Below are 23,468 nucleotides of genomic sequence, written 5' to 3' on the forward strand. Positions count from 1 at the left end.
GGTTTTGACACGTCGGTTATGAGGGCAATAAAACACTTGCAGTTGACTGCTCTCCTAACAATCAATGTGAACTACGCCTAAGCTAGACAGAGTGGGGTCCACTTTTCCTCCGCTGCCAAATGTACTTGGTACGAATATATGGGCATTATTTGCTCCTATGATTATATATTATTGGTATTTATTATTATTAGCCATTAATCATTGGCAGTGCTGCTTCATATGTTGGAGCTTTATAAATGCATAATAACAATAAGCCAGTATTATACCGTATGTATCCTTTTGTGTTGCTCAAAACTCTTCCCTGAGCCCCATCAAGTTCACCTCCCACTGAATGTTGAGACGAGTGACCACATCCCGGCCCATCCCCTCTCCTGACATGACCATGTATTGGTGCGGGAAGCTGCTGCATTACGTCAGAGGGGGGAGATACCTGCCCCCACCTGTGGGAGACTAGCAACAAGGAATGTTAATAAGGCTGCAAGTGACACAGCCTTTTTTTTTCTAATGACAGTTCAGATGCAGGTCCACTTTCCTAAGTGTAAAAGTCCATAATCCCGTTAGAACCTGAAGGAACTTTTTGAATTCCTCTGGTTGCCTCACACTTCTTTGTAGGTGGTAAGGTTATTATTATTATTTTTATTATGATCCCTGTAGTAGGAAGTAATTGTCCCCGCAGACAATGCCTGTAAAATGTTTATGGGTCAGGCATAATTAATACCCCGCCGGCTTCTACCAGCTGCTAAGGACGCGCAGTTCAGCGCTGGATTACCCCAGGGTATTGGTGAACTAGGTTTGCGCTTTTCATAATCACAATAGAAATAAAATGCCCCACAGGCACGGCCTCTACGAAAGCCAGAATTGAAAACAAGTTTTCCTGTAATCTGGGTGAAATAAGGAAATTTGCACCAAAAGACGAATCAGAACAGTTATGACTGAAATCCCAGACGCTCTGGACATTGTTCTGTCTCGTATTACTGTTGCATGTTTATTGCGTCTCAGAAAATTCCTCCTTTGTGCGTGCGATGCATAGCCCCAGGCATGCTTATGGTAATGTGGACCATGTAACAGCCTCCACAGCTAAATCCTGTTTTCATATATCAAATGTTCATATCCAGGCTTCCGCTTTGGACATGAGTTGTGCTATTAAAACAGAGAAAAAGTAAAGGCTGCCAATTTATAATCTGCACTGGGGACATAAACAGGGAAGGTCACTGGTTGCTACAGGCAACCACTTCAATCCTACTTGTCATTTTTTCAACAATCAGGCCTCGTCAAGGGCTTATTCAGTAAAAGTCAAACAAAGAGCCATACTGAGATGCAAAGGCATAAACACCATAGCAACCAGTTTCCAGTGGGCAGCCATCAATAGAGGCTTGTGGCATGGTTGCTATGGGTTACCACACCCTGCAAATCAACAAATCTCTGCACACTCCCTTGTTAACAACAACAAATAAACCTTCTAGACATAGAAAACGCTATAACTAATGACTCCAATCACTCACAACTATACCCAGCGCCACCCACATACTAATAACAGAGGGGTACGGCATGGGCACAGACAAACATGGCACTAATCAATGAGGATCAGACTAGGTTAGATAGGGTTAAAATCCCTACAGTGTTGAAAACAGTAAAATAACTGGAAATGCACAAAAAGTGGGAAAGGAGAGTGATAATGTAATGCAACATGAATAGAGAAGTGGTAGTCCGGCAGACAGTGCGTGTGTAAGAGAGAATAAGAGCAGGAAACACAGGATACACACAGGCAGACATGGAATAAAAATAATGGGGAAAATATATATATATGTACACATTCGGCCTCTGATACGTGCAGCCTGTGCAACTGCACAAAGTAGAAGCATGTGTGTGTGTGGTGGGGGGGGGGTGTTTCATGGGTTCCTCTCCAAACCCTTACTTGATGTCCTCCAGTGCCCCTCATAGTACACAACAGGGTGGGCACCACTGCACCTATTTGTCCTCTAGCGACATCACAGAGCTCGCCTTCCATGGCAGTGCTATACCTACCTACACAGCAGGTCCCCTGCTTTGGGGAAACTGTCCATATGCATGTGTCTAGTTCTACAGCCTCTAATAGATTTTAAAAATACAGGAAATAATGATGTAAATCTATATCACTGCTAGTTTCCTTGGGTGCAAGTCTGGATTAGCTATGCCTATTTATGCAATGTGGCCCGCAGTCCAAGTGACGAGACACCCAGGGAGAAGAAACGGGCAGCCTGGCACAGCTGCCATGAGTGACAGCACAAACTCCCATGAAAGCGGAGCAGGTACACAGTGTCTCCCTGTGGTCACGGTCAGCAGCCCAGACAGACAGAGCAAGTCACCCCATCCTCCCACCTCCCAGGCATGTCCTGCCATCCCCACCATCACCCCCTTGCAGCTTTTAAAGAAAATCAGCACTGCAATGCAGCTCCATCCTTTTGGCAAGGGAAAGTGGATGGGGAGAATGGAGATAAAGGACCTGAAAGCGAAGGGAGAGAGAGAAGGGGAGGGGGGGGTGCCAGCTTGGTACCAAGACAGGTTCCTTCCTCCAGCGCCAAGCAAGAATCTCTAACCATCTGTAGGACAGAACAAAAATCTATCAGCCAAGACGTGGTGCACAGGGTAGAAAGCACACATTGATTTAACACTAACAGAAGGGGCCATTCATCTTCCCCCACTGAGACACAAGCGACACGTTTGCACCTCATTTCGGTAATATATCTATTTAATTAGTTTTCTCTCAGATTGGAAAGCAATCTAACCCACATGATCACGTAAGGAAAGAGCCACCAAGCTCCCAGTGTAGCTGGGCTGATACTGTCGTCCTATTCGCTCCATACAGCTGGAGAGAGAAAAAGGACATTTATTTTTGTTTTAGGCAAACAGAGGGTCTCTCTCTGTAGCCCCTCCATCTGTCGCCAGCCTGCATCGATCGGAGGAGGAATACAAAACCGGTAATTGTCATGCACAATCTGTGCGCTGGAAACGGCTCGCAGACGACCACACCGCAGTGTCTGAGGCACAAGCCACCTCTTTAAACTTAAGTACCTTGTTGCTTCAATATAACAGGTGCTTTCCTGAAATCCAGCACCAGCCTCAACTTTGCTGCTAGCAGTGTACAGCATCCTGTGCCACTGATCCCTTTAGCAGCACCCTCGTCCCAGGAGCTCACAATCTACCCACTAACCGTCTACTTTTCAGCGCAGAATCGCCCAGGCCAATCAGATAGATGCGATCGGAAATAAAGTGTTAAACATTGATTATTTCACCATCAATTAACCAAATCCATACTTCCTATTCATCACAACCGATTATTAAAAGAAATGTTTTTCCGATTGACTACATTGTCAACGAGTGATCACCTTTTGAGAATAATCCAGAGTCCACATAGGATATCAAGGTTTATTTTCTGCCAATCCGATTGCATTTATCTGATTGCTCGGGCGATTTGTCGTTAGTGGGCACCTTAACAAGACAGGAGTTTAGGAAAGGGTGCTGTTGGTATTCCAGTGGCTTGACCAGCGAGTACAGCTAAGCTAGTCTGCTCCTGAACTACTCCATCATCACGATATAGAAGCAGTGGAATATATATATATATATATATATATATATATATATATTTGTGTGTTTCATAGGAAAACAAACACACCCAGACAGACAAGAGGGGGGGGGGGGGGATTTCACAGACCCCAAAGAAAGGTGGGGGGCACAGACCCCCTAAAAACAAACCCCCTCCCCCTTCCCCGAGACAAAGATTTAACCCCTTTGGTTGCACAGATCGGCTAGGCTTACCTTCTACAGCTTGAACTTGCCAGACCAGGGATAGAAGCAGCATCCAGTTTAGATCCATTGTGGGATGCAGAGGTTACTTTTACCACCCAGCACAAATGACAGTAACAACGACTGAAAAAAGAATAATAGTAATAAAAACTCAAGCCCAGGCTGTTCAGGGAGCCGTCTTGCAGAAAGACATTAAATCCTTATTTGGCATGTGATTGTCCATCGGTCGCGCTGCTGTTGCTGCTGCAGGGCATCAGTGAAGTCCCAGGTTGGAGAGGCAGAGGCATACTCCAGCACTGCATGCCTGGACCTCGATGCATGCATGACAGCCAGAGCCGGGTGTCAGGCTAAGCCAGGCAGTGGTGGATGCTCCCTGTGGATGTGTGGATGCTGTGTGTCAGTGCATGTGTGCATGTTTGTGTGGGATGTAGCCAGGGTTTCCCACTTTCACATTGCAAGCAGTAGTAAACTGTTCTCTGAAGGAACACAGGCACTGAATCTGGAATAGGAGAGGGGGGGTGACTGATCACCCCCCACTCACACAACTCCCCTCTTCCAAATCCACCCGCTTCCCCCCTCCTTTCCCATCCTGTCTAAGTTCTACACACCCCTCACACCTCCCAGCCAATCCAAGAGCGCAAGAAACACTCACCCCCCTTCCCCAATCAATAGGAGCCCCTCCTTTCCCCGCTATTGTTGAAAGAAAATTACTTACATTGACCTGCAGAGAGAAATAGTGGGGCTTGCCTGGTCTGTGCGACAGTGCCATCTTGTGGTAGGTATAAATCATTGCATCTGAACCTTTATTGATGAAAAGTTGGAGGAAAAAATATATCAGGGATGGTCTTCTACTCTATCTGGTCATGAACTGTTAGGCCAGGAACATAAGATGAGATTTTTTGGCAGATTTCCTGCCAGATTGTTTATTTCCAACATGTCTGATATGATTTCTGATCCATTTTCTATAGAAGTGAACGGAAAATCGAGTGGAAATCAGATCGGACATGTTGGAAATATAGGATCTGGCAGGAAATCTGCCCGAAAATCTCATCGTGTGTACCTAGCATTAAGCTGGCCATATACCCATAAACTTCCCGTTCGATCACCAGAAGCACTGATAACTGAATATGCTAGGAATCAATAGCCCCAAAATGATCAATTGATGTCTGAGCAATTTTGGACCTTGATCAGAAATATTGATCAGAGCAGATGGAAAATGTAGGTCATTTGGGAGAGGGGCAGGAGCTGTGGTCGATCGGTGGCCCATGCAGCTCGCTCAATTTTGAAAAAGTTGCTGTGTGCAGAGATGGATTAAAGTGTACCTGAGATGGGGCCACAGCAAAAAAACATACATACCTGGGCTTCCTCCTGACCCTTCTGGCCTGATCGTTCCCACGTTGTCCTCTTCTGACTCCCCATTCGCCCGCAACTGACCCCAGAAAATCCTCCAGTCGGCACAGGCGCAGTCCGGCCACGCTCGCTCCCCCATCTCGGTCCCGTCTCCGGGAGCGTTCTGCGTCTGCACAATGAACACAGCGGGAGTGCGTATGGCCAGAGGACCAGAGGACATTCCGGGGCCAATTTAGGTATAATGGGGCCTTAGGCAAAGCAGTAGACTTGGGGGCCCTTATAGTCTTCTTGGTAAGCTAATGTGAAGAGAGGTCAGAGAAGGTGGCTGGCGGGCCCCTTGGCACCCACTGGACCCCAGGCACCTGCTTAGGTTGCCTGGCGGATGATCCTGTCTGGCTGTGTGTGGTAGGAATTTATCTCTCTCTTAATCCATGCCTATCAAGGAGGAATCAATCATTTTGGAACATTGGGTGAAAATCTATATTTACATGGCCAGCTTTGGATGCTTTTATGTAAATATTGAATGACATAAAACATTGAATTGAAATAAAAAATCTTTGAGCAAAAGTTGAACGAGAAGACAGGAGAGATGTTCTTTTTATTGATAGAGCACAGAACTGCACTGTGCTGTAGGGGAATCAATTGCCACATAGCTTTATGTACTGCATTGATCAGGGCACAAATCGCGGTGGAAGCATTTCAGCATGCAAATATTTGGGTAAAAGATGTCCCACCAGTAGAGGTGAGATCTTCAAGAGGCACCACAATGACATATAGTAGAATGTAATGCATCTGCACCACCTATAAAACTAAGGATGGTTCATACGGACGGTTTTATGTCAGTAAACAACGGTCTCAGTGCTTGTCGTTTTAACGCTGTCTATTCAGATGAATGGTCAGCCATCAGCTACAATCGCTTACTGATGTTTACCGCCATTTGCTCATACACTGCATTTTCATCACGACTTTTGCCATCCTCTGCTTAGGGCTTAGCCGATCTTGGAAGCAACATGTAGCTTCCAGGACAATTTACGGCTATGCTTCCTTGTTCCTCTGCAGGGGTGAAAAACCCCACATGCTGGGAAGTGCAGTCAAAAGCCGACAAAAGTTTTTCTGCATGCATACAGAAAAGCTTTGTCAAGTTTTTGAAATGAGATGCTGGGCTGCCGCACGCGGCTGTTTCAGGCTTCCATCTGAACCAGCCCTTAATAAGACAAGGTAAAAGTGTGTGGAACCCCTAAAGCAAAAAATACAAAAACTCTATGTTTGGGATAATAAATGAACTTAGTAACATCTCCTCTATTTATGTATAGGTGTGACCTAAAATATCTTATTTTATAACAAATCCTAAAAGCAGTTGGAAAAAAAAAATGTTCTGATCTCGAAGAAGGAAAACTCACCCTATTCAATAAATTCTGGAAAAACCATTTAGCGATTGTAACTGTATGTCAAACTACGTAGCCAATTACAACGATATTCATCCTTACCATAATAGCTGTAACAAGCTTTGTCTGCCATTGGCTACAAAATGCAACACTCTATAATAAAGTATATATTATTAAAGAGTGTCTAAATTATAAATTACAGTCTGCTTTAAAGGACCACTATTGCGAAAAAGTAGGCTGTTAAAATATGACAACCTACAGGTTTTGGGCCAGTTAATCTCCTCATGGGGGATTCTCAGGGTTTTCTTAGTTTTAAACAGCATTTCCTGAACAGCAGTTGCAAAGTCTACGTGACCTTGAGACTATACTGTGTACTCCTATCTGTTTATTGCCTGAGGAAGCGGGAACATACCAGTGAAACGCGTTGCACTGTTTGTTTTGGAGTATAGTAATAAACCTGTTGTCATAATACTGACTGTATCTTGTCTGCTTCGGGGACGCGAGTCCACCACCACCTCCTGAGGGATTTTAAGCCTTTTAGAACCTTTTATCCTGCTGGCGCCTCTGTTCACTCTTACATTATCAATATCCACCCCTGGTGGAGGGGTTGACCACCATTTTTCCTTATCTACAGAGAGCGACTTTTAATCCTGAGTGAGGACAGGTCTAATCTCCTAACCTGCCTATACAGTGGTTACCTAGGCGGTAACCCACGTTTGTGAGTATATACTATATATACTTTTCATTTCCAACCCCTTGTTTTGCATACTACACTATATTGGGCTCTTGGTATTTCTTTTGTCTTTTATCTCTGACACTGTGGTTGTCCTTGGCAGGTTTTAGTGCGACTAGCCCCTGATGACGCTTATGCGAAACCTGGTCGGGCGGATGGATGGTAGTTGGGAAGCGGCACCCCACTGATTCAATTTGATATGCGATGTACTATTGTGGGTCCCTGTCAAAAGGGCCCAGAAGTGAGTATTTGTATACCGTTTTTTCAGCCTAATAAATAAGTGAACTTTTTAAACGGAGTACACTTAGATGTGTTTATTTAATCCATTATACATATGCTGGGAGCATCTTTACTGCATGAGAGAAGGTGCATGGCATATGGAAGTTGGACATCCAGTTTGAAACCTGTGATAGTGGTGGCTGTTACCCAAACGCTTAGAACTTATAATCTGGGTCTGCTTGGAAGCTGGTAAGCCTGAACTTTGAAGGGTGTTGGTGAAGGATTAAATTATTGGAAGTACCCTTTAGCGCTGAAGTTTTTTATTAGAAGGTTTTGGTGCGCCCTATCAATTGTTATGTATAGAGTGCTTTGGGGGCCCCATGTAAAACTTGCATCGGGGCCCATAGCTTCTTAGCTACGACACTGACTAGATGTATGTGTTCATCTAACTATACACGGTGCATAAACTATATACATTTATTGCAAACACTTGAGACCTTTGCTGGTGACTGAATTCTCCATATTCCAGAATAATCACTCCTGCCACATTCATGTAGTACGAGAGCTTACCTACAACATCTGTTCAACGTGTTCAAAATATGTTGGCCTCCCATACTACATGGAATTGGTGCAATGCCTCAGTTAAAGCAAACCTGGGAGGTTTGCAATGCAGTTTTTTTTTTATACTTAAAGAGGTTTAAAACCCTGACATAATATTCAATAAAGTATGTTTACCCAACTTTCCCACATTCTGTGCATAAACTTTAAAATCAATTTTCTCCAAAACTACAAGGTATTTCTGATGTTTTTTCCCTCTTGTTTCCCTTGTGCTCCTTAACATACCCTGAAAATGTGATGTTTTTAGCATGTATGAGGGCTTTGCTATTAACTGCTAAATAATGTTTACCCCAATTTCCCACACTCTGAACATCAACTTTAAAATCAATTTTCTCCAAAACTATAAGGTCTTTTTGAAAAAATGTTTCCTCTTGTACCTGTTCTTCTTTCCATATCATTCAAATTTGAAGATTCTAGCTTGTATGGGGGCTTTGCTGTTAACCGCTAAAGTCTGCGGCCATTAACATTTCTTCAAAAATAATCATTAAAAAAAAGCATTTGTGCAAAAGTAGTATTTTTTGGCAACTATTTCTCACTTGATCCAAATCCGCCATGCCACTGTCTGGGTTTTGATACACGTTTTACACCTTTTTTTAGAGGATTCTAGATGTGAAAAAGTTTGGAGAAACAGGGGGAGCAAGCATATAGGAGGAGCTGTGCTGATGCCCGCCGCTTCCCCAATCGCCTCCCCTCTCTTTCCTACCTTAAGACCCCCAGCAGCTCACTTCCAGGTGGCCGGGAGTTGCTATCAGTGCGCAGATGTCGGCCGACGCATACCCATGACGTCAATCGTCAGTATAATCAACTCAAGTATAGGCCGACACCGCAACCTAAAAACCCTGGAAAGGATGTTTGACCCCAGTATAAGCTGAAGGTAGGAAATGCAGCAGCATTAGTCTATAGCAATTCTTTAGAATTACTAAGTGTAGATGAATTTTTTAATTTTGTGGCCTCTATGCCCCCACCATTGCCATGTGTAGAGTGTTGCAGTACAATTAGCGACTGTGTCATTATTATTATTATTATTATTTATATAGTGCCAACATGTTCCGCAGCACTGTACAGAGTATATTGTCTTGTCACTAACTGTCCCTCAGAGGGGCTCACAATCTAATCCCTACCATAGTCATATGTCTAGTGTAGTGTATGTATCGTTGTCTAAGGCCAATTTTGGGGGAAGCCCATTACATACATAGTATGCAAATACATTGTATGCATTGTATGCAAATCGAATTCTGATGGCTCTGCCATGCAGATTTTTCCTGCACACAAAACCGCACAAGATTTCTGACAAGTGGAAACAGGCCCATCCACTTGTATTGGTTATGGGAATCTGCATGCAGAAAACGCATGCAGATTCGCACAAGTGGAAACGGGCCCTAACAGTTACTAATACTGCAACACCGCACATGGTGGGGGGCAGGGCTTGCGCCCCAGTTATTCTCAGCGCTATTATTTACATTGCAATGGCTGGGCCACTTTTCTGGGTTCGAAAAGTCAGTACCGTATATCCTCGACTAAAAGTCGAGAAATTCTGGTCTGGCTATATCAAACTACACTTAAATTTAGTCAGACTTAAATTTCTGACTCATAGCACGGGATTCATGCTTCCACCCGCTGCCTATCCTCCACCTCCTCCTCGTTGATAACACTGGTCCTGCCTGCTCTCTGTTCAGAGTGCAGAGCAGAGCGAGCCAGCCGCAGCTACATACCAAGTACTGCTCTGTGCACCGTGTCTCCTCATTTTCATCACTCACAGCGGGCAGGGCCGGTTCAAGCCACAATGGGGCCCCACTGCCCCTCCCCCAGCATATTCATCCCCCAGGGCCCTTAAGCCTGCTACCGCACCTCCTGAACTCCCCCCTTTAAAGTCACTGTGTCCCCCAGGGCCCCAACACTGGTGTTTCCAGAATAGCAACTTACTGCACCATCCATGCTCCCTGTCTGCATCCTTGCTGGCTGCCTCTTCTCCGCGACTCAGTGTTTGTTATTGCATAAAGACTGGTCATGGAGAAGACGCAGCCAGCTGGGATGAAGACATGGAGCAGTGCGTTGCTATTCTGACAAACTAGTGCAGGGGCCTCAGAGAGCACAAGTCAGGGGGAGACCCGGAGCAATTGCCCCTTTGCCTATGTGGTAGCGCCAGCCCTGGCAGTGTACAGAGTATGTCAGTGTCCAGGGGCGTAACTAGAAATCACTGGGCCCCCCTGCGAATATTTGGATGGGGCCCCCCCTCCCCCATAGGTGCCAAATAATCGTAATGGGGCAGCGTTTCACTGTAAATTAATTGTAAAGTGGGCAGCATTTTACCAGACAATCGTAATGTGGGCCAGAAAATCATAATGTGGGCAGAGTTCACCAGAAAATCGTAATGTGGGCCTTTAGAAAATCATAATGTGGGCAGAGTTCACCAGAAAATCGTAATGTGGGCACCAGTCACCAGAAAATTGTAACGTGGACAGCATTCACCAGACAATCGTAATGTGGGCAGCGTTCACCAGAAAATCATAATGTGGGCAGAGTTCACCAGAAAATCATAATGTGGGCAGAGTTCACCAAAAAATCGTAATGTGGGCACCAGTCACCAGAAAATCGTAACGTGAGCAACAGTCACCAGAAAATTGTAACGTGGACAGCATTCACCAGACAATTGTAATGTGGGCAGCGTTCACCAGAATATCGTAATGTGGGACAGAAAATCGTAATGTGGGCAGAGTTCACCAGAAAATCGCAATGTGGGCAGCAGTCACCAGAAAATCGCCATGTGGGCAGCAGTCACCAGAAAATCGCCATGTGGGCAGCAGTCACCAGAAAATCGCAATGTGGGCAGCAGTCACCAGAATATCGTAATGTGGGCAGCAGTCACCAGAAAATCCTAATGTGGGCAGCAGTCACCAGAATATCATAATGTGGGCAGCACACACCAGAAAATCCTAATGTGGGCAGCAGTCACCAGAAAATCCTTATGTGGGCAGCAGTCACCAGAAAATCGCAATGTGGGCAGCAGTCACCAGAAAATCGCAATGTGGGCAACAGTCACCAGAAAATCGCAATGTGGGCAGCAGTCACCAGAAAATCCTAATGTGGGCAGCATACACCAGAAAATCGTAATGTGGGCAGCAGACACCTGAAAATCGTAATGTGGGCAGCAGACACCTGAAAATCGTAATGTGGGCAGCAGACACCAGAAAATCGCAATGTGGGCAGCAGTGACCAGAAAATCGTAATGTGGGCAGCAGACACCAGAAAATCCTAATGTGGGCAGCAGTCACCAGAAAATCGCAATGTGGGCAGCAGTGACCAGAAAATCGTAATGTGGGCAGCAGACACCTGAAGATCACAATGTGGGCAGCAGACACCTGAAAATCGCAATGTGGGCAGCAGACACCTGAAAATCGTAATGTGGGCAGCAGACACCTGAAAATCGTAATGTGGGCAGCAGACACCTGAAAATCGTAATGTGGGCAGCAGTGACCAGAAAATCGTAATGTGGGCAGCAGACACCTGAAAATCCCCCTGCAGTGACGTCAGCGGCGGCGGGATACATACCTTCTTCCTTGCGTTCCATCGCCGCCTTCTCGCTCTAGCGGCTGACGTCACTTCCGCTTCCGGAAGTGACGTCAGCCGCTAGAGCGAGAAGGCGGCGATGGAACGCAAGGAAGAAGGTATGTATCCCGCCGCCGCTGCTGCCCGCTGCCCACACACATTCACTAGCTGGAGGGGGGCGCAGAGGGGAGAGCCCCGAGGTGAGGGAGAGGGGGGAACTTCCCCTCTCCCCGCCGACTGTGGGCAAGGCTTTCCCCTCATGCTGCCACCCCTCCAGCCCCCAAAAAACGGCCCCGAGCGGGCCCCAGGGGGGGGGGGCGGGCCCCCCCGCGGGCGCAGGCGCTGCAGGGCCTATTGCTACGCCACTGTCAGTGTCCCCGACTCTTGATTACATTGGGAGCCATGACATCGGGAGCACTGACGTATGTTATTGGCAGAAATTGCGGCAGCTAATCATTCTGACCCTGTGCGCTGCCTGGCCAATCAGTGCCAAGCAGCGCTGAGGGGTGGATCGGGACTCCCAATGATGTAGATGACGTCATCCCGTCCGTCGCCATGGCGACGGGGGAAGCCCTCCAGGAAATCCCGTTCTTTGAACAGGATTTCCTGATCGCAGATCGCCGGAGGCGATCGAAGCGGGTGGGTGGATGCCGCTGCACAGCGGCTATCATGTAGCGAGCCCTGGGCTCGCTACATCATTTAAAGAAAAAAAACCTGCTGCGCTGCCCCCTGGCGATATTTAATAGATCGGCAGGAGGGTTAAGGCCTCGCTGCAGGGCCGCACAACTCAGCACACATATGATTCCCCTCCCCCCTTCCTTCCTGTGTTGTTTATTTTATTTTTTGTAAATATTTATTTTATTATTTTATTAATAAATTTGATTATTTCTTTAAAAAAAAATTCCCAGCCTGCCCTCCCTCCCTCCCCCCACCAGCCAATCCCCGTGATCAGCTGTCATAGGCTTCAGCCTTTGACAGCTGATGACTTCCTGCACTACCGAGAGGATGGCCGTTTCACACGGCTGTCCCCAGTACAGCGCTGCCTTAGATCGCAGCGCTGTACAGCCTAATTAAACGAGGGATGAGCAGAAATTACGACTATGCATAATTACACATAGTAATTCGCATTTACGCATCGTAATTGTATTTCGAAATTTGGGGAAAAACGTAATTAATTGCGTATGTAACTGTAAGCTTTTGTAATTATGCATGAATTTATCATCCTTAACATATGGTGAAATTTTGGTAGCAATAGCTTGTATGAGGGCTTTGCTATTCACCGCCAAAGTCGACACGAAATTACGCGTAAATTCATGCGTAATTAGGAATGCTTATACAAAGTCCATTGATTAAAAATTATCAATTACGTACTGTATAGGCCTAAGTGCGAAAATTTTACGTGAAATTTTGCGTAATCGTAATTAGCTGATTACAATCATCAGTGTTAAAGAAGAGCAACTTTACTGGATATACTGTAACTCAATGAACAAAATGTATACGGTAAATGATTTAGTCAATGTTCACCTGTTGTAAAATCCTACCTCAGCATGATTACTGCTGGCAAGGTAAGTCACTGCAGATGATCTCCCAGAGAGCTCTGGGGCAGAAGGCCACCTAACATCATAGCTTATCATCTATTTAAAGAAGAACATTACTTATTATAACATAATGAATAAAATGGCTTATTTTATTTTTTTTGTACACAATTCATTTATTAAGTATTTAGTCAGTATTTCCCTCCAGTAAAATCTTTCCTCAACTTGATTTACAAACGTATCATTATCACAGGTGGTGACATCTTTACTTCTGGCACTCTGGCAAGGTGCATCACTGCGGCATGTTTGTTCACTGTGTGTTCGGAAGCTAGCAGATATAACACCTGGCATCCCACAGTGCACTGGGAGTTAAATTCTGCATAATAAACAGCCTAGGCTAAGCATCACTGGGAGGGTGCGGCTGCATACCAATATATAGTAATATATAGATATGGGGTTTCTGTTGTTCAATCTAGGAAAATTAACAAGGGTAGCATGGTGGTTTAGTGGAAAGCACTCTTGCCTTACAGCGCTGGGTTTCCGGTTTGAATCTGCAAGGAGTTTGTATGTTCTCTCTGTGTCTGTTTGGGTTTCTGCCAAGTGTTCCGCTTTCCTCCAACCAGGGCCGGCCCGCCCATGAGGCGGGGTGAAACTTTTGCCTCAGGCGGCACTTCTGGGGGGGCGGCACCCGCCCGTCCATGTGTGTGGGGGCCGCCCGAGCTGGAGGGGATAGCGGGCAGGAAGGGGGTATTGGGCCTAGCGGCGCCTAGCGGCGGGGAGGGGGGTCGGACCCCCCCCCCCTCCCTCGCCTGGGTCCCCCGTCCTCCGCTCCCCTCCAGCTTTAAAAAGGTCCGTGCTGTGGCTGCAGCTATTCGTAAGAGGCAACGGGCGGGGATTACTCACCTCTTCCTCGTTCCAGGCCAGCGTGCGCTCCACTGACGTCACTTCCTGCTACGCCGCAGGAAGTGACGTCAGTGGAGCGCACGCTGGCCTGGAACGAGGAAGAGGTGAGTAATCCCCGCCCGTTGCCTCTTACGAATAGAGATGGGAAGTTCGGATCTTTTCAATGATCCGGATGATTCGAATCGGATCATTGAAGAGATCCGGATCTTTGATCCGAATCTTGGATCATTTTACTACTGAAGCATTCGGGGGTGAAATGAACAGCAGGACAGGTCTGTGGACAGGAGAAGGGGAGGGGGGTGGACACACAGAGAAGGGGAGAAGATGGACAGAGGGCAAGGAGTGGACAGAGATGGGAGGAGGGACGAGCAGAAATGTTTGCACGTAATACCCACATGCTGAAGTCATATGCTTTACCTATATTTCACCTATATGTTCATCTGTACACTTTGAAAGAAAACGTCCTACAGTGAAAGAAAGCATTCCCAGAAGTGAAGTGCAGCTGTTTAGTGCCGAGTGCAGGAGGATCAATCACACTGTCTGCAAAGTTACTGAGCTGTGCTGAGCCAAAAGCTTCCCATGTGAAGACTGTGCAGCACTACGGAACAGACAGCCTATAATGAGCAGCAGATTATAGCCAGTATGTGTGCTCTACACATATCTGGCAGTGGCACCCATGTCCCCTCTCTCTCATCTACCTGTCCCTGCAAGGGTGGCTCCCTTCCAACAGAGCTATCCATCTCTGCTCTGCTTCCAAGACCCCGCTGCCCGCTGAGAAGGGGGCATGTCACTCCTGGCCCCGCCCCCTTTTCAATCCGAATCACACATTTTGATGATTCGGATGATTCGACTCACAAAATAGATTCGGATCAAAGATCCGAATCGTTCATGATCCGGAACACACTACTTACGAATAGCTGCAGCCACAGCACGGACCTTTTTAAAGCTGGAGGGGAGCGGAGGACGGGGGACCCAGGCGAGGGAGGGGGGGCCCCTCCCCGCCGCTAGGCCCAATACCCCCTTCCTGCCCGCTATCCCCTCCAGCTCGGGCGGCCCCCCACAACAACGGCTTGGGGGGGGGGGCAGCGGCGATTTCTTTAAAAATTGCCTCAGGCGGCAAAAAGTCTAGGGCCGGGCCTGCCGCCAACATACCAAAAACATACAGATACGTTAACTGGCTTCCCGCTAAAATTGGCCCTAGACTACAATAGACATATGACTATGGTAGGGACTAGATTGTGGGATCCTATGAAGGACAGTTAGTGACAGGACTATATATACACTGCAAAGTGCTGCGGCAGCAGGGGCGTAACTAGACATCACTGGGCCCCCCTGCAAAACTTTGGAAGGGTCCCCCTCCCCCTCGCTTTCTGCACAGGAAAACTGAGGACCAATGTGTTTTCCCCATGCAGATAAATACACTTAGACTTAAAGGAAATGTCAGGCAATCTATGCTCCCCCCAGATCTACTTACCCGGAGCTTCCTCCAGCCCCTTGCAGCTGACAAGTCCCATGTTGCAGCTCTGCTCCCAGTACATACATACACACACAGCCGTATTACTTTACTACATGAGAGCACATGCTATATGGAGGGACAACAATGACATGCTGAACGTGAGATACAGTATTTACTGTAACTTTGGCAAAACATTCTGAATGTCACTGATTGATACTGTTATTACAGGATATTGGACCCAATATAAGAAAAGCTCTCAATGAGGCAGCGACAGTCAGACATCAATCTTAAGGTATCCATACACTGGTCGATTAACCATCATATTCGACCAACAGATAGATCCCTCTCTGATCGAATCTGATCAGAGAGGGATCGTATGGCTGCCTTTACTGCAAACAGATTGTGAATCGATTTCAGCATGAAACCGATCACAAACTGTGAAGCTGCCACTGCCGCCGCACCCCCCCCCCCCCCCGCATAAATTACATGATCTGCCCGGCGCAACTCCCCCGGGCTCCGCTGTCTTCTTCTCCGCGCTGGTCTCTGGTCCGGCTGTCTTGCTTCACTGAACTTCCTGTCCAGGGGAAGTTTAAACAGTAGAGGGCGCTCTACTGTTTAAACTTCCTGCCGGGGCAGGAAGTTCAAGGAGGCTGCAGCCCTGGCGCCTGGAGAAGTAGACAACGGAGACCGGGGGAGTCACGCTGGCCGGAACAGGTAATGTATCTCCGCTGTATTGCGTCGGTCGTCGGGCATTTGAACGCCGCTATCGACGCACTCCCGACCCACCGGCGATCGAGAAAAATCTTCAGCGCGGACGGATCGACGGGAATCGACCAGAATGTTTGATTTCGGGCTGAAATTGATCGTTCTGTCAGCATTTGCTCGACGATTTCACAGCAGATTCGATCACAGTGATCGAATCTGCTGTATATCGGCGGGAAAATCGTTAGGTGTATGGGCCCCTTTAACCATTCCACTTTTTCCAGTAATTAGACAGCATAAGGTCACTAGCCTGTGTGTGATAAGAATCTAGGAATCTCTTCTGAGGGATGGTATACAACTTTTTTTCAACTGTGACTCCTTTGTTTGTAAAGCTGTACATGAAGTCATCAGAACTCTGCTGCAGTGTGAGACAGATGCTTTTTACGAACCCTAGGGAGCAGGGACAGTGTACAAATTCTAAAGTGTGTATGATTCCTTATCTGTGTGGTGGACACATGCAGTTAACATAACAATGGTACCAGAGTAGAATACGTTTTTTCTCCATGCCCTTAGTTGTCAGTCTCTCAAACTTTTTCCCCCATGGGGCCCCCTGTGGCTTCTGGGCCCCCTGCGGAGGCATCCCTTGTAGGGTCTATTGTTACGCCCCTGTGTGGAAAATTTTCGTGCAATATAAATGCTAAATAAAAACATAAAAATTGGTACCCTGAATAGGATTCTATGTTCTGTTGTGAATCGTTACAGGTTCTCTTTTATATGCAAAGAAGACCCTTATCAATATAGACAACAAGAGAAGCACATTTTATATATTTGAAGTGTGGTTTGTGATTGGACACGGCCTTCAGAATCCCCAGAAGCTTCAGTGAAGAGTTGTTGCCTGTCTGCGCTGCATGTGTGTGCCTGTTTCTCAGCTTTATTGACTGAGCCAGTCAGCGAGGAGCAGAAACCTTGGCTGTGAACATGTAATACACACATTCTCTTTGTTTTCCTCTGTGCTGCTAGATCCGTTCTCACACTGAGAGGAGGCCTTCCGTCCACATTATCAATGCTTGAGAAGTTTTTTCGCTCCAGCATTTTTTTTCTTTTTTATTATTATTTTTGTTTAACTGAACTGTGTTATGTGCGTGGGCTAAAATACAATGTAACCGAGTATATGATTTACGGTACACGCTGAAAATGTGCTCAGCAGGTATGGCCCGGGTGTCAACCGTTTCAAAGCAGCCGAGGGCTTGATGGGAACATTCCGAAGATGGCTGATCCAGGCGCTGGATGGGTTTGTGCAAAATTTTATACGGACAGCAATTTTTTTTTCTTTATTCCTGTTTTAAGCCAACTGAAATGATCCACAAAAAGTCGTCCTTAGATAGGCAGCCTTGCCGCTTAGCTCTGAACACATGATTAGACAATGTATGAGCGTGTCTGAGCTAATGCAGTCAATGAGCTGTGAAACTGAACATAAAAACACTTTGGATCATTTAGTATAACCATATTTGACATTAAATAGGTTTTTCGCTAAAGGAAATGTGTGAATGGGAAGTCAGAAGTTTAACAAATTGGCTCTACAAAGCTCATTCAGTCACTGGAATACTGCTGCGCTGTACAAGAAGCTGTTACCGCCACCAATATACCCAGAAACTTCATATATCATGTGGCCTGGATATATTCCGCATGGGAACCAGGTTGTGAAGCAGACATGGATTAAGATGCAATGGGGCCCTAGGCAAGGTAGTATATATGGGCCCCCTTGTTGTTATTTTGGTAGAGGAAGGTGGCAGGTGGGCCCCATGATGCCCACTAGGCCCTAAGCACCTGTCTATGTTGCCTGGTGGATGATCCTTCTCTGTTGTGAAGTCAAGCAATATGCCTTAAAGAGAGTCTGAAGCGAGAATAAATCTCGCTTCAGACCTCATAGATAGCAGGGGCATGTGTGCCCCTGCTAAACCGCCGCTATCCCGCGGCTTAACGGGGGTCCCTGATCCCCCAAATCCCCTCGGTGCAGCGGGGGAGCGCTTCCTGGTTGGGGCAGGGCTAACCGCCGCAGCCCTGCCCCACGCGCGTCTGTCAGCGCGTATCTCCGCCTCTCCCCCGCCCCTCTCAGTCTTCCTTCACTGAGAGGGGCGGGGGAGAAGCGGCGATGCGCCGCTGATAGACGCGACTGGAGGCAGGGCTGCGGCGGTTAGCCCTGCCTCCAGGAGCGACCAAGTCTGCGACCAAGTGTCGCAGTGGGGGGTTTGGGGGTCAAGGGACCCCCGTTTAGCAGCGCGATAGCAGCGGTTTAGCTGGGGCACACGTGCCCCTGCTAACTTTGAGCTCTGAAGCGAGATTTATTCTCCCTTCAGAGTCTCTTTAAAGAGAGCCCGAGGTGGGCTCAAAAAAAAAAGTAGCTCAAAAACTGCTGCTCCACGCCGCTGCTGTGGGCTGCACTGGCCCACTTTCACTTTAGTGACCTATAGGTCACGCCACTGCAAGGAGAAAGTTTGTGTCTCTCGCAGCATGCAGGGAGGCGGGGTCAGCAGGGGGCGTGGCCAGGGAGAGAGAGCTGTCCAATGGCAGCTCTGGAAACCCTGTAGGAATGCCCCTGGCAGGTGTTTTGAACAGGGATGTGTTTACCTCTGAGATAGCGACAAATATTATTGCTAATCTCGGGGGGCTATAGCACGGCGGTGGGGGGGGCAGAGAGCGGCGGTGTGGGGACACAGAGGCATGTCATTAGGCAAAAGACATGCCTCTGTGTCCCATCTGCCTCCCGAAAATCCACCTCGGGTTCTCTTTAAGCTAAATACTCACCTAATGATGGATCAGGAAACCTCTCAGCAACACCTCCCAATGAAGGAGGTTCCCAGATCCATCTTCCTACCTGCGGGAACACACAACGGCATACGACAGGGTGAGAACGAGAGTTCAAATGATCACAGCACTATGCGCTGGAGTTGTTGGCAATCTTAAAGATCCGATCTGCCGTGATGGTTATTGGCGCTGCATGTCGCAAAGTGTCATTTGCCTAATCACCCACTTGTACCCACCTCAAGAGATCGCGAAAAACGAACGCTCCTTGCTTAAAAAGGTCACCAGTCGCCAGAAGAACCTTGCAAAGAATCGCAAGGTGGGTACGAGCCTTTACAGGAGGCTCAGGATCACCCAAAAGATGGGAGTCTATTTCTAGGCCTCTTTCACATAAGAGCCTGATCTGTGTACTTTTCGGGCAGTTCAGCATCCCATTTGCCACCCAAGAGTGATGTTTGGCTGCAGCTGCATACAGCCAAATGGCAGTGTTTGTAACACCATGAGCGCCAGTAAGTGACCACCAGCCAGTGCATGGCAGCAGGTGACAGGTGGTGAATTCACCACCTCTGTGTAAAAGAGGCCTTATTGAACCTAACGTGGTTGATCTTGAACAAAAAAATGTAATATTTCCAGATCTCATAACATCACACAATGTAGTACTGGCAGCTATAGCAACTCTGGGCATCTTGTTTCCTCTTTACCAGCACTCCGGTCCAGAATGAAGTTAGATTTGGTGCAAAAACCCGGTCCATGCAGGAAGGTTAGTTTTACAGTTGGATGTGTTATATGACTTATACATTTAATGTGGATAGACTTTCGATATAATGACATATGCTGTTTTTATCATTATAATTATTATTATTATTATCAGGGCCGGATTTACCATAAGGCACTGTAGGCACGTGCCTACAGGCGCTTGATGATGGAAAGGTGGCTCACTCCCCTTCCTGAGTGCCTCCCTCCCTCCTTACCTATGCAGAGTCCAGAGCAGAGTGTAAATGAGAGGTTACTCACCATGCTCTTGCCATTTACCGACCAGATCTCCCTTCAGTCACCTCTAGCTACTTAATACTAAGGGTACCTCTGGCTACCTAATACTAAGGGGCACCTGTAGCTACCTATGACAGGCAAGGGAAGTAAGGGAGAAGTGACATCTGGGACAGCCAGCACACTTTCAGTGCAGATTGGTGGGGGGTTGTAGGTTCATGGATGGCAAAGTGCAGGGTGCCAGGACATCTGTGCCTATAGGCTCTAGTGATGTAAATCTGGGCCTAATTAATATTATTTTGATTATTATTATCCTCTTTTGGAGGGACAGTCCCTCTTTTGTCCCACAATCCATCTGTTACTCTTTCTTCCTCATTTGTCCCTTTTTCAGGACTGATGTACACATCTATGTAAATAAATACCAGGAGAGAGAGAGAGAGGGCCAGTGTCCATATTGTTCTCATGAAATCTTTAAGGTATGTGTGACTAGGGGTGCGCCGGGGTGTGTGATTAGGGGTGTGGCAGGGGCGTGTCTTAAATTCCACTATTTCGTATCTCAAAAAGTTGGGGGGTATGATTATATGGTACAGGACTTCAGGTATGGGCCCTAGTCAGAAAATATTTCCCCATTGTATCGGTTCTAGTCCCTTGAAGCAGAATGTATACTAAGGAAGGAGTCCTGGAACCATTTGAAAACAACTCACAGTTTTATTTTTCAGCTTAGGGCCTGGACACTGGAATGGGAGGGAAGCAACTGAGTGGGCCTTCCCATACCAGTCAAGTACACACCTTTGTTTTCTTCTAGGCAGACAGGAAGTCTGTAAATGGTAAGGCACAGGTGCAGTGTCAGCAGAGACAGGAGCGTGTTTGCGCTGAAGGTGAGCTGTAAGCTGCTCTGCAGAAGCACTGAGTTCTTTGGAAAGGAGCTGTGATCTACCCCAGGGGCGTTGCTAGCCCCAAAGATCAGTGGCACGTGCCACGGATCTATTCTGGGGTGCCCCGGATGTCCCCCAGACAGAGTCAGAGCTGTGGAGCCTCTATGAGGGCATGCTGGGAGCTGCGGTGCCTCAATGGCGGGCATGCTGGAAGCTGTGATGCTTCAATAGGGGGTATGCTGGGTACTGTGGTGCCTCTATGGGGGCATGTTGGGTGCTGTGGTGCCTTTATGGGGGTATGCAGAGTGCTGTAGTTATTCTATGGGAGCATGCTGGGAGTTGTGGTGCTCAATGGGAGGCACATGGGAGCATGGGAGGGGGTCCGTTAGAAGGTCATGGACTGCTATGGGAGGACTGCCAGATAACCTGGTTGCAGGCCAGCCCGCCCAGCAAAATCCAGACCAGTCAGCACAGAAGCCAGATAACTCTGCCTAGTATGTTTAAGTGGTACTGCTTATTTATGTGATATGCTGTATTTATTTATGTATGTGTATTAATGGAGAGGAGGGCTTCATCCAACATTTTGCTGGACAGGCCTACTTAGACCGCTGTTAAGTTCATGTAAAGACCACACCCAAATTATGGTTCATGGCCCCACCCATTTTTCAGCTGGAGTCCCCAAAAGTGCCCCAGATCTTTTAGGATCCTAGCAAGCCCCTGATCTACCCCAAACCTGCAGTGTGGATCCCAGGCCTATTTGGCCTAAGCTAGACTGTCAGGAACCTTTGGACTTGTGGTGAGGACAGTAAGTTTCTAGCAGGCCAACATTTGCTGCTGACTTTATACAGATTGTAAGGCTGGGAATGTCCTCTCAAACTAAGTATCTAACAGAGTTTCTGGGGTGGTGACCTGTTTATGTGGTTATGTATTGGGATTTATTAGTGAAAAGCATGCAGCCTAAGCTCTGCAGGTCTGGGCTGCAGGAAATAGCCAGCGAAGACCTGGTGGTACTTTATAAGCAATTTTTCCGGTATCAGCTAATCAAGAAACGTAAACAGATAAAAACAAACATTGTTCCTGAGTGCCTACAACACAGGGCTGGGAACATATTTATTCCTATTGTTTAGATGTATTTTCACAAATAAACCTGAATAAAATGGGCATCACTGACAAAAATGGGTCTAATTACAAAACAGACTAAACAGCAATAAACACTACAGGCTGTACCATCAGATATCAGCATCAGACATCCCCGAAGGTGAGTATGAGGTCAGCCAGCACATTTTCCATTTATTCACAAAGCATTTCCTTTTACTAATACTATAATTATTCCTGATGATCTCCTAGACAATGTTACGTAATGTAAAGCATCCCTTTCATTGTTAAAGCTATGCATTTTTTTTTTGCTTTTCTCTACACCATACATGTCAAACTCTGGCCCGTGGGCCAAATTTGGCCCTCGGAGCCATCATATTTGGCCCTCAGGAGGTTTCCCCAGTTTGCATTATGTTTGGCCCTCTTAGGACCACCAGAGAAGCTATAGGAGGGTGAGTCATAGATCACCAGGGAAGCCATATGGGGAGGGGGAAAGCACTACTGTATAGGAGAGGGAGGGGGCCACCAGACACCAGGGAACTGTATAGGAGAGAGAGCGGGCCACTAGACACCAGGAAACTGTATAGGGAGGGAGTACCACTAAACATCAGGGAATTGTATAGGGGAGGGAGAACCAAAAAAGCACAAGGGAACTGTATGGATGCAGGCGGAGGGCCACTAGACAGCAGGGAAGTGTTTAGGGGAAGGAGGGGGACACTAGACACTAGGGAACTGTATAGGGGACTGAGGGGGGCTATTAGACAGCAGGGAACTTTATAAGGGAGAGAGGTGGCGACTAGACATTGAGGTTGACCCGCGACTACAGTAGGTTCCAGAGCTCAATTTCGAATAATGTGGAAAATCACAAACTTATTACAAAATGATTTTCAATGGCATTTTCGTTACTAAGACGAATTTTACATTAGTTTTGCAACAATTAATACAAAAAGAATATAGGCATTTTTGCTCATTACTGGTGACCATTAACCTTCTGGGGACCAGCTGAGTAACGCCCCTTAAAGAGACACTGAAGCGAGTAAAAAAACTCACTTCTTCTCTTATATTCAGCAGGGGCATGTGTGCCCCTGCTAAACCGCCGCTATCCCGCGGCAGAACGGGGGTCCCTGATCCCCCAAATCCCCTCCTGCAAAATCTACGACCAACTTGGTCGTAGATTTTGCTGCTCCTAGAGGTAGGGCTAATAGACGCAGCCCTGCCTCTCAGCGCCGTCTATCAGCGGCCGATCTCCGCCTCTCCCCGCCCCTCTCAGTGAAGGAAGAGGGAGAGGGGCGGGTGTGAGGCAGAGATACGCGCTGACAGATGCGTGTGAGGCAGGGCTGCGGCCATTAGCCCTGCCTCACCAGGAAGCGATCCCCGGCGAGGATGGAGGGGATTTGGGGGGTAAGGGACCCCTGTTGTGCGGCGGGATAGCGGTGGTTTAGCAGGGGCACACATGCCCCTGCTGAATATAAGAGAATC

At 47.2% G+C, this 23,468-nt stretch overlaps 1 protein-coding gene across 5 annotated transcripts in view; it reads right to left on the reverse strand.

Moving 5' to 3' along the window:
- Positions 1-4,328, reverse strand: part of EPHB1 (EPH receptor B1) — a 436,698-nt gene extending 432,370 nt beyond the window's left edge. For all 5 annotated transcript variants that reach the window (XR_011031350.1, XM_068280414.1, XM_068280411.1 and 2 more), the window contains exon 1: positions 3,796-4,328. Coding sequence is in view for 4 of the 5 variants with exons in the window: in XM_068280414.1 (XP_068136515.1) it covers positions 3,796-3,853 (58 nt within the window). In the remaining variant the exon portion in view is untranslated. The remainder of the gene's footprint in view (positions 1-3,795) is intronic.
- Positions 4,329-23,468: the final 19,140 nt, after the last annotated feature.

This window comes from Hyperolius riggenbachi, chromosome 4 (assembly GCF_040937935.1).
Source record: "Hyperolius riggenbachi isolate aHypRig1 chromosome 4, aHypRig1.pri, whole genome shotgun sequence".
NCBI lineage: Eukaryota > Metazoa > Chordata > Amphibia > Anura > Hyperoliidae > Hyperolius > Hyperolius riggenbachi.